The 12,261-nt window shown below is 43.2% G+C and overlaps 1 protein-coding gene across 1 annotated transcript in view; it reads left to right on the forward strand.

The window, feature by feature from the left end:
- The window catches only part of Piezo2 (piezo type mechanosensitive ion channel component 2), a 285,223-nt gene that overhangs the window by 173,346 nt on the left and 99,616 nt on the right, over positions 1-12,261 (forward strand). The window contains exon 8 of the mRNA XM_075971116.1: positions 10,243-10,405. Coding sequence (XP_075827231.1) covers positions 10,243-10,405 — 163 coding nt within the window. The remainder of the gene's footprint in view (positions 1-10,242; positions 10,406-12,261) is intronic.

The following is a 12,261-nucleotide window of genomic DNA, read 5'->3' on the forward strand; positions in this document are numbered from 1 at the left end:
ATAAGGAGTATCTTAGTTGATTTTCTATGGCTATGAAACATTAAAGCAAGTGATAGAAGAAATAGTTTATTTGCAGCTTACATTGTCAGAGAGGGAGTCCATGACCATCATGATGGGGAGCGTGGCAGCAGGACAGCAGGCGTGGCGCTGGACAGTAACTAAGAGCTCACACAACCACCAGGAAGAGAATAGCTTACAGGGAATAGCTTGGACTTTGAAACTTCAAGCCTGCTCTCACTGACACGCCTCCTCCCATGATGCCTCCTAATTCTTCCTAAACAGTTCCACCAACTGAGGCATCAAGTATTCAAACATATGAGCCTACAGGGCATCCTCACTCAAACCACAAGTAGAAAATAGCGGTGAGTGCCTTGGTGGACCAGAGTTTCTAAACGAGAGCATCTAGAACTAGCTTTCTGACCACACTCTTAGACGATGCACAAAAAAAGGGAAGTGGATTTAGTGTTTCTCAAATTAATAGTAAACATCTTCACTGACAAATGAATCTTAGTGGTCATCATTACTTATTCTGGTCATGGCCATTTTTAAAGCCTTGACTGTATCGGGAATCTTAGCTGATCACTTGGAATGATGCAGTTGCAGGTGAAGGATGGAGAATAAGGCCTTAACAAGAGACTTCCAAACCCCGCCTGACTGGGACTTGTGGGTTCTCTACGTCACTGCTGCTTAAAGTGGTAGAAGAACACTGACCCATGTGCTCAAAACAGTTTTTCAACAAGTTAAACATAGAAGCAGGGGAACTGTGTAGAGATTACGTGACAGTGTGGGATCTACGGTATCAGTGTAATGTCCTAATATGCAGTGGTTTCTCTACGGACTATTTAGTTTTATTTTACAAATAATATCAGAACAAAATGACAAGCTTGATTCGAAAAAACAAACCTCTGGGAAAGCTCTGGAAACAAACTAGGGCTTGTTGTTAGTCTCTTCTCAGTGTGAACTGTTGGCACAAACTAAAGCCATTTACAGGAGAACATCTCAGTTAAGAAAATGCCACTCTATGCTCTATCTGTAGACAAACCTGCAGAGCCTTCTCTTAATTAGTGATTAAAGGGGGAGGCCCCAGCCCATTCATTGTAGGTGATGCCATCCCTGGGTTGGTTCTATAAGAAAGCAGGCTGGGCAAGCCATGAGGAGCAATCTAGTAAGCAGCACCCCTTCATGGCCTCTGCATCAGCTCCTGCCTCCAGCTTCCTGCCCTGTTTGAGTTCCTGTCTTGCCTTCCTTTATGATGAACTGTCATGTGGAAGCGGACCCCAAATAAACCCTTTCCTCTCTGACTTGCTTGTGGTCACGGTGTTTCATCCCAGCAAAGTAACCCTAACTAGACAACGGTGGCACTCTACTTTCCCAGACACAAGCTCACATTATCACTCCTGCATATGTGGTCCCTCCCTTTATGATTTCCTCATGGCATGAGAAAAGAGCTAGCAGAGAAGGGGGGCTTCCCCTGAGATTCTCGGGCAAGGACTCAGGAAAGATGGACATGTGGAATAAAAGAAAAGCAGATGCAGGTTTATGGGGGGGGGCTGTTCTTTGTGAAGGAGGCAAGAAATGAAAAGGGTGACCTCTGTGCAAAAATCAGTGCTAAAAAGAATAGTTCCTGGTAATAGATAATTGATATGTCCTGATGTCAGCATCTTACAAAGCCTTTAGCTTGTAAAAGGCACAACAGAAGTGATGCTCAGGGACATCATCATTAGAGCCGCAGTGCAAGCCACAGCCTGCAAGATATGTGAATCCAAAATTCTGCACTGAATGATGCAGACAGAACAAGGAAGAGGTCAAATAAGCTGTTCTTAAACAGCAGAAGCCAGAAACCAACCCTAGGCTTCATTGTGTAGGAAGTCAAGGATTTTCTTTTTTAAAAAAAAAAAGTGGGGAGGGGGGAGGAGGAGTGGTTATTGTAGTCATTTGGGGCTGTAAGTGAAAAGCTGTAGCCATAGCTGCTTTTTCTGCCTCTCAGTGAAGTTGCATAAAGGTCCAATATTCTGGGCTGTGGGGATTGCTGTGAGCAGATGAGGAAAAGCATGGGACCAGGCGCTAAGCCATGGTCAGAAGAGCAGACAGGGAGCAAACACACCTGAGGATGATGAGTCACAGTCCGTCTTTGGATGATGTTACCCAGCATGTGAGCACACATAAAGCAGTTGGTGTTGAGATCTGACCAAAGAAGTGAGTGGATTCTGGTCCGTTTCCGTTTGTTTGCTCCCCTCATGGGTTTTATGTTGATTACATGGTTAGAACCTGAACTCTTTATGTCTAGATCGATAACTGTATTTTCCTACTGTAAAATCTCCTGAGGCCCCTGCAGTGACTCTGAGCCCTGGCTGTGTAGAACATTCACTGCTGCTGTGGACACTCCTAAGACACATCATCTTGGTTATTAAGCATTGGTATCCTGTTTCAGCCAGCAGGGTGTGGACATATAAGAGAAGACAGATATTACAAGTCATGGTGAGATGGAGAATATCAATATTACGCTCATCAAACTGTGACTTGTGCAATTTATCAATGAGAAAGGATCAAATTTCACTAGAAAATACACCCAGAAAGCTGTTCAGCCAGGTAGAATTTCACAATTGTTTTACTTTATGGAGGGAGAAAGAATATTCTGCTTATAAGAGAAATCACACATAAATATTTTGCTTTGTTGTGAATGTGCCATTAAAAAAAGTCCTGTATTTATTCCTTATAAACAGCATCTGCAAATGTTATCTGAGTCCATTGCTATCCACACAGAAGACACACCACACTAGCGTTAAGCCTTTATGAATGAGAGAGATTAATTCAAGAGAGAAACAAATGTCCATTGTGTTAAAAACTTATTAACCATCTTGTTTGCAACACAATATAGTTTTCCATGATACAGCTCCCCCAAACTCTTGTTAAAGTGTATGCAGCACCTGATGGAGGCTGTTGCAGAGACCTGCAGACCAGCATTAGGCAGATTCGGGAATCCTGTGGAGGAGGAGGAGAAGAAAGGAGTGGAGGAGCCAGAGAGGTCAAGGATACCATGGAAAGGCTCACACAACCAACTAACGTGGGCTCTTGGGGGCTCGCAGGGACTGAACTGCCAACCAGGGACCCTGAATGAGACTGACCTAGGCCCTCTGCACATATGTGACAATTGTGTAGCTTCATCCTCTTGTGGGACTCCTAACAATGGGAACAGGGCTATCTCTGACTCTTATACTGACTTTTGGCACCCTACTCCTCCTCTACTCCTCATGCTGGGTCGCCTTCCCCAGCCTTAACACATGGGGAGGCACTTAGTCTTACTGTGACTTGATATGTTTTATTGATGCTCATTCTTATCAAATTGATATCACATTGATATGTTTTATTGATGCTCATAGGAGACCTGCCCTTTCCTGGATGGAGAAGGAAGAGAAAGGGATTAGGGGATGGGAAGGAGGATTGGAGGAGAGGGACTTGGGAGGGGGGAGAATGGGGATGCTGAGGCCGGGATATAAAATAAATAGATGAATAAAGATAATAAAAAATAAAAGAGTTCTACCGGAGACTTTCAGAAGCATATGGTGACCATGTCAAATCCCACAGTAGCTTCAGTATTAGCTGCTAGTCTCATTTGCTGGATGAGAAAGTTGAGGCTGCATATGACAAAAGGCCATATTCCAGATTACACGGTTGAGAACACAGGTAGGATTTGATTTTAATCCATATCTGAATTTCTATTCTTTCCATTTTACACTGTAGCTTGTTTATTTCTTTTTAAGTTTATTATGAGTTCATGTTAAAGCAATTGGATACAAAAGGTATGCTTTGAAATCAAATTATCAAGTATCTATGTGCCACCTGGGTCTTCATATTTTTTAAAAATAAAACCTGCCTGCTATTGTTGGACTCGGTATTAGGTGAGGGAAAGGTGGGCAGGTAATGGAAGAAAATGAACATTTGGTTCATTTTAAGTGGGAAGTAGCTCTTTGTTCTACAACTTTCTTCTTCCCTGTGTATGAATGCTTAGATCCACAAGGTGACTAGTGGCTGCTGTTATATGCACTAGCTTTACACCTCTAGACATACTACACAAAGGCGGTTATGCAAAGGCTGTTTACCTTTTGAGAGTGGATGCAATGGGTGAGGGAAAAGCCAAGTGCATAGCATTTGGAGGACCGAAGAAAGGTTTATAGTTTTAGAGCAACAAGGAGAAGGCTGGAGACAATCCCAGGGCTGTGTCTCCGATGCAAAGAAGGCAGAGTGAACTCCCACCTAGTGAGTGGTTATTGTTTACCAGTTTTTGAACTTGTAAAATATGAGGCATGGCCTGAACTAAGCATATACGTTAGGATGAAAATAGCGATGACTGAGAACAGTAGATGTCACGCAATGCGAGAGGTAGCATCCTCTTCCCATGACCAGCTAGAAGGAGCACCCTCCCCTCCAAGCTTGTTCTCTGTCCTGCAGCCTGGATGTGATGCTCCCGTCTCTCCTTCATCGCTTCTCTCATTCTCTTCCTCCATCCAGTTTCAAAAGATGGGAGGTTGACATGAGATGAAGACGTGTGAAGGGTTTTTTTTTATCCCAAAATAATCATTTTATGCTGGTTGGAAAGAGTGTTCTCTCTGGCATCATTAGAAGATTTAACAGTTGCCTTGGGTTTTTATCAACTCATTACACACGTGCTCATTCTAGCAAGCAAATGCTCACTTACTTAAAGAATGTGGCTTCCCATGAGAGACTGATTAGGTCATAGAGAGCTCTGGATTTTTGAGAAGAAAAAAAAAAGGTAAATTAAAAGTGTAGTGTCTTACCTTCACGCCCATCAGCATGGTTGCTCTGCACACAGACACACACACTCACACTCAGGTGTGCAGACTTTGAAACCATTTGCACTGCTGATGGGGATTAAAAGGGTAGAACCACTTTGGAAGACTGTCCTATGGGTCCTCAAAAGGGTACATGCAGAATCACCTTCACGTTTGAAACTTAACAATATCCAAAGCAGATTAGCTCCATCTTGACCAAATCTAGTTACGTAGTCCAAAAAGTAGAAGGGTGGCTTCCGAGAACTGGGAAAGAGACAAAAGGGGGATTGTGGATTGGCTAGAGTTCCAGATTTGCAGGATAAAAACATTCTGGGTATTAATTGCCCAGGGTTATTAATAAATGTGTACTTCTGGACAGTGTTTGTAAACACACTTAACATGAGAGTGTATGTTAGCATTTTTCACAGTTACAGTTACTTTCGAGATGTGGGGGTGGGCACAACGCTAGCGTTTCTTTCACATGGCCGGACTGCAGTGGAGACCAAGCAGATGTCTGAGTGAACCTGAGAACAGGTGGTGGCTTCCACATAAATCTGCCAATGATGGCAAGTGGAGACAAACATCCTGTCAGGTCGCCATCCCCGTGCTAGCAGATGCTACCGAGCTCTGGAGCGAGAGAGAGCAGCATAACTTCCCTGGGGATGAGGAGATAATCTAGAACGAGGACCGTAGAGCATGAAGACCAGCTCCAGGGATGTGGGGCCTAGGGATGAAGGCAGATTCAAAGAAGGTGACCAGAGAGCCCGCTTGCTCCTCTGCTATCTTCTATATTACAAAGAGTGAATAAGCTTTGCATCAAGTGTATATAGGTGGCCTCATACTTTGCTTCTTTGGCGCATTTGATTCTGTCACTGTTTCTGTGTCTTAAACTAGGTCAATTAGCAGCTTTCCATTACCCAAAGCCTGCTAATTTTATGAAGAAAAGGGAGGATGTGTTGGTCACAGTTCTAGAGATTGGAGGGTGTGGTGTCAAGCAATGGCTGAGCCTTAGAGGACCTCATGGCAGAATTCAGGAGCCTATGTGGGAGAGATCACATCAACAAATAAGAAGGCAATGGGAGATGGGGAGGGTCTCACAATCCCATCTGAAGGAGGTCCTCCGAACATCATCACACTATTAGAATCACTAGCCCAGAGCACAAAACTTTGAGAACAAGCCACCTCCAGTCCGCAGCACCCGGGCTCTCAGATATTCCTAAGCAGTGCTCACCCACATACACTTACTGCTTGCTTCACTCAGATGTTCTCAGCCCGAAGAGCAGTAAATATCTACTCTGTGTGACCCAAGATGCATGTGAGATAAATAAATGACAGTGGGTTTCTTGATCGTTGTGTTATACATTTATTCTGCATGTTTTTATTTTCCAAACCAAGATGGTGAAAGTCATGGATGTCGCAGTGACATTTCTCTGCATACTGCTATGGGAAGCCTGAACACCCTTCCTTCCTTCCTTCCTGTTTCAAAAGGAGAAACATTACTATCCTTAGTCCCTACTCCTCCCACAACCATGACCACTTCCATGTTACAAGTCATTCTTAGTGTCTTAATTCAGTTAAATATGTTTGCACACAAAATCTTTAGACATGGCGTGTCCTGAAGTCAAGATGACAAGAAATTAGAATTTGACCGAATAGCAAAACAGAGTCCAGAAACTAAAAATAGAAATTGAGATTATGACCAGAAATGAAAGTTTTCTGAAGTGTGGTGGCACTCTGCTACGGAGACACTGGCAGTCCTGAGAAGACTGTGAGGGTAGGGTCCGGCTCGGCAGCACCTAGTGACACATCAGTAGCAAGATGGAGTGTTTGGTCACATGCTGCGACCTCTGTCTTCCCATCCCCACGTCAAAACCTTTCCAATTGCACCAGATCCCCAGGATCTCTCTTCTCTGACCTACCCCTCTCCCTTCTTATGGACTAACTGACTCAACATCATGCATTCTCCCATGGCCTACTCTTGACAGCTCTTGACATCAGACACAGGAAGGACCTCACACCACCTTCTGCTGGAGTGCCTCAATGAGTCTCTGCATGCAGCTTTCATGCAGTCACTTTTCTTTTGGTTGTCGATGTCCAGAAGAAATTCTGGAAAAAGAAATTCAGATGAGATTCTACATAGACTTCCGGAATTCTGACACTAGAAAGGATGTGAAATTTCCACCACAAATGTCTCATCTGACATGCAAATGTTTGCTACAGTACATAGTTTCTGTGTGTGTGTATGTGTGTGTGTGTGAGAAAGAGGGAGAGAGAGAGAGAGAGAGAGAGAGAGAGAGAGAGAGAGAGAGAGAGAGAATAGGTCTTAACACTATTTACCCTGTTAAAAAAAACAAAATAACAAAATTCTAACAATGGATAATTCATGGATAGCCTGTAACCATATTTTGTAATTTGAGTTTGATGTGACCCTAACATACTCATACGTTTAATATGTGGTTTCCAGCTGGTGGCAGTACTTAAGAAGTTAGAGAACCTTTGGGTCACGTGACCCGTGTAGTGAGTTTAGACCACTGGAGATGAAGGCTCTAGCTGATGTCCACTCTGGCTAGAGCTTGCCGTTTCCTGATCCACTACGATGTGGCCACCCGTGTCCTCGCCAGTCCTTCCCACAGTGAAGACTACATAGTCTGAGGCATAACCCACAATAATCCCACCCACTGACGTTGCTTCTGTCAGGTTTTGTTTATAGTGATGAGAACAGTTAGAGAAGCTATTCTGTAGTTTCGCCTGTTTGTTGAGGCCAATGTGCTACAGATCAAAACCGCGAGTCCGATTCTTCAGTGTTGATGTAGAGATGTGCAAATTCAGTCTGGAGTAAGGCATGTGTTGTTTGCAAGGGATGAGAAGCTGGTTGTGAAGTGAAATAGTTGTCTTGTTTATGAGCACCTGTGGGGAGTTACTGTTGAATTTCTGATGGAGCCTAACTAGGTCTAAGCTAAAGATGATGAGGCCTTTTCCAGATGAAGGAAAGTGAAACCTCCTGCTCAGATGAGCCCCAAATTATCTAGCTTATCTGATGAACTTTTCATTCTATGTACTTGATATAGAAGTCTGCATAGTCATCTAGGGCTACGAAAGCCCTACGTTTTCTGGACGTTTTAGGGTTCTAAATGGAGTATAACACTTCATCCTCTTTGGATTTTTATACAATTTATTTTGCCTTTGATTGACATGTATTAATTGTACATATAAATGTATTCAACAGCTTCTTATGTGTTTTATTTTCTTTTAATTAGTATGTATCAATGCAATCCAATCTGACCTTTCAATACTGGATGCAATATATTTTTATTTCTAGCCTAATTTCAATTAAGACTTTTTACTGAGCTTGAGAAAAAAAAAGACCTCTATAATAAAATAAATTTATTATAGGAAGTGCCAAGTGTGGAACTGAAGAAGGTTGGATTTCCTTTTTGCTTTCTTTGAAAGGCAAGCTCAGCAGTGAATTGACACTGCCCTTCATTGATAGAGAAAACACAGCGCATGTGGCATTTGATGATCTTACACCTGCACGGAGCATGGCTGAGTCAAGTGAAAGAATATATGCCTGGCATAGTGTTGCCCACAGGAGGCAGAGGCAGGCGGATGTCTGTCTTCAAGGCTAGTCTACATAGGGAGTTCCAGGTCATCCAAGGCTGTATAGTGAAACCTATTTGAAAAAGGAAGGAAGGGGAGGAAGATGAGGAGAAGGGATGAAGTTAGTAATTTCTTTTAGAAACAGTAAAAATTAGGCTGGAGAGATGGCTCATTGGTTAAGAGCACTAGCTGCTCTTGCAGAGGACTCTGTTTTGATATCCAGCTCCCATAAAATGCCCTACAACTGTCTGTAACTTCAATCCCATGGAATCGGATGCCCTCTTTTGGCTTCTCTGGGTACCAGACATCCATAGAGTATGCATACAACCGTGCAGGCAAAACCCTTATACACATTAAATAAACAAATGTTTAAAAAGACTCGGCACAGACAATAGAAAGAGCTGGAGCTCATCCACGTGGAAAAACTTAACCATTTATTAGCACCATTCCTTAGAAAACAACACGCCAAAATGACTTTCTTATATGTCACATTTTCGACATTTCTTAACAAATCATATTTTGTACACTTTCCCATTATGTAATCAGGAACATTCAGGCTACATAGTAGAAATTAGTATTAAAAATAAGCCATTCCAAATTTTAACAAGCACCATGAGTTCCCTTTCAAAGTAAGTCTTTAGTTACCAAGCTTTGAAAAACTCAAATCGCCCATAAATGAAGCCTGACAGAAATAAACTTCACAGAAATTCTACTATATAATATTTGGCTTTTAGGTCTGAGCTGTAGAACGCTGACCAAGTTCAATATTTGCTCCCATAATATTGGCGCTGAGAAATTACTCGTGCCAAGTCTGACGTGAATTGAAAAATTTGCTCATTTGATTGACCTCACTAGCATGTTATCACACATTTGGAATTTCAATAATTCCATCATTTTGATAGGGCTGAGAGGCAGCTAAAATATAAATTTCGAAAAGTTGTGTCAGGATTTAGTGCAATCTTCGTTTTGAATCAACATAGAGATCCTGTGGCTAATACGGTGTCAGATTTGCATACATGCTCACATGTGACAAGGGTGGGTGCTAAGCAACAGAAGCTTGTCTCGGGAAACTGTACTTTCAGTCCTGGAAACTCTTCCCCCCCCCTCCCTCCCTCCCTCCCTTCCTCCCTCCTCCCATCCCCTGCCTCTCTCCCTTCCTCCTTCTCCTCTTCAGTCTTTCCTCCTTCCTCCCTCCCCTCCTTTCCTCTTTCTCTCCTTGCCTCCCTCCCTCCTTCCCTCCACCCCTTTAAAGTTTTGTTGTATGTGTATGGGTATTTTTTCCTGCATGTGTGTTTGTGCACCACATGGATGCAGCACCCATGAAGACAGAAGAGGACATCAAGTCCCCAGACAAATGATTGTGAGCGGCCATGTGGGTGCTTAGAATTGAACCCAGGTCCTCTGGAAGTGTAACCAGTGCTCTTAACTGATGAGCCAGCTCTCTAGCTTCCTTTATTAGCAGGAACATTACCACCCTTTGGTTTTTACTCCTCCCATAACTGTAATCACCTGGTCCTTGGTGCACTTGGCTTGCAGGTAAAACCTGTCCTACTAAGCTGTCCTGAAAACAAGATGCTAAGACACATTCTCTGTTCACGAGAACTTAAAATTTAACTAGCACCAAAGTAACTAATTAAAAATTCAAATTATGATACAAATAAAATTGTCATGGGTCATAAGGAAAATACCACTTCAGAGATCTGGGGAGTCTTGAGGATTCCAAGAAAACAGAATGAGGCAGCAAGATGGAGTCTTTGATCTCACTCTGTAATTGTGTGGCTTTATATCTACTCTCAAGTGTGTAAACCTGTCATGATTGACTGCGGCTATCCACACTTTCTTTGTCTTTGAACAGGTTGTTTGGAATCAAATCCGTAATCCAAACGGACTGCTCCAGCACCTGGAAGATCATAGTGAACCCAGAGCTGTCCTGGTATCACCATGCCAACCCCATCCTCCTGCTGGTGATGTACTACACGCTGGCCACGCTAATCCGCATCTGGCTGCAAGAGCCCCTTGTAAGGACCCGGAAACGTTTCCTAATCTTATCTGCAATGTACCTGGAATCTCTGGGAGATGCGGTCGTCACTCCCAAGCATCTATTCAGCACTATTTCAGCAGCACTGTAGTGTTTTCCACGAATTGGTATAATTCTGCAAGTATTAAGTGAGTGTAAACGCTGCCCGCACAGATGCCAGCTCCCCGTCACAGCACCAGTGTGTATTTTGCAACAAATGGCAGCTGGTAACAATAAGGAAAGATTAATTTTTATTTGACACTCCCTAAGCCAGGAGGCAGTATGCTGCCTGCTTTTGTGAGTCCTTCTTTCCACCCATTAAATAACTAAAGCATGAGTATTGTGCTTGGCTCATAGGCTAGGGAAACGAAGTCAGAGAGATAAGCGTTCCGTTCTGACGTCACACGCTTACTGGATGGTACAGATTGGATTCGCGCCTAAATTTGACAGCAAAATTAGTCTTAGAGACCATACAACCCTGTATTCCAATGTTCTCTGACACCTCTGGCCTCTGAGGATTGAAGCCATCGTAGAAGTTCAACTCTCACTGGTACCCATGACTTCCGTGGCGAGACATGGGGATTAGGACTTTCCCTTCAAGCAGCATGGAACACTAGATTTTTCCTTATAGGTATATTAACAAGAGCTTGATACTTGGGACAGGAAGCTCAATACATATGCGGTTTCCCCTTTCTTCTCTGCCCGCGATCCTTTCCTGTCTCCTAGATAGCTGTGACATCTGTTTTAAGGCAGGCAGGGAATTGGTGCTCGATAAAGGCGCATTTCTCCTTTCCACCTGCAGGGGGCACTGCTCGTGTACGCCGAACCCAGGCGGAAATGCAGCAGCATCTGAATTGCTTCTTCCCTTGGGCCTGGGAGCAGTTTTCGCTTTTCTCTTCCCTGCTCTCACTCCCTCTGAATGCGCTAGGACTACTACAGTTACCAGCTTCAGGAGACACATCTTGAGGGTCAGATGTATAATGGACCGATATGACAACAAAGAAACAAACCAAACTACAGCTCCCTCCAAAGTAACTGCAGTCCTAATTAAACGATGTCAAGGAAATTGGATGAGGCTCCTGCCTCCTTCTCTCCCTGGCAGAATTGCCACCTGCAGTAATTAAGACCAGGTTCTCAGGTCTCATCCTTGTTAGTTCCATTTGCATGGATGTCTTCACGTTGGGGCCCAAATAATGAAATCAAAGCAACAGATGGTTTCTGTGAGGTCAAAAGGAAGGAATCATCTTGAGTTACACCTTTTTCTCCAATTCCTTTTTAAAATGGATTATTATAATAAAACCCTTTAAGATTGTATCGTTAACTTCCTCCACAAACACATTAGCATGTGTACATACATATGTGTGTATATATCTATGGTATATGTATATATATATACATATACATATGTATCATCAATAAAATTTTCACATAAAACTTAAAATGTGTGAAGGGAGGAAACTGCTTTTGGAAAAACATCATGTACATTATAGAAATTAAGATCTTCGAGTTATTAAGAATTCCCAGTGTGCTTATCTCTTCCCATGGCATTCCATGTAGCCATCCAGGCAATACAGTAGCTTGGTGACAGGTGTGTGTGATTCTCTGGTGCTAATGTCATGGACCGTCTCTGGAGCTGTGAAGGCAATGGTCTGAGCTGTAGGCTCTGCAGGCAACAGTAGTGTTCAAACCAATGTCTGTGGGGCAAGTGGAACACAGCCCTGAGAATAAGTATCAAGCCTCGCAATCTGCCATTTAAATGGGCTGAGGCAGAAAAGTTTCTCGTTGAGGCCATGTGAGAAGACAAGAGACAAAACAGTAGTTTGAGAGTACTCTGGCACCTTCGGTGAAGAATGCCAG

This window comes from Microtus pennsylvanicus, chromosome 4 (genome assembly GCF_037038515.1).
Source record: "Microtus pennsylvanicus isolate mMicPen1 chromosome 4, mMicPen1.hap1, whole genome shotgun sequence".
Classification (NCBI taxonomy): domain Eukaryota; kingdom Metazoa; phylum Chordata; class Mammalia; order Rodentia; family Cricetidae; genus Microtus; species Microtus pennsylvanicus.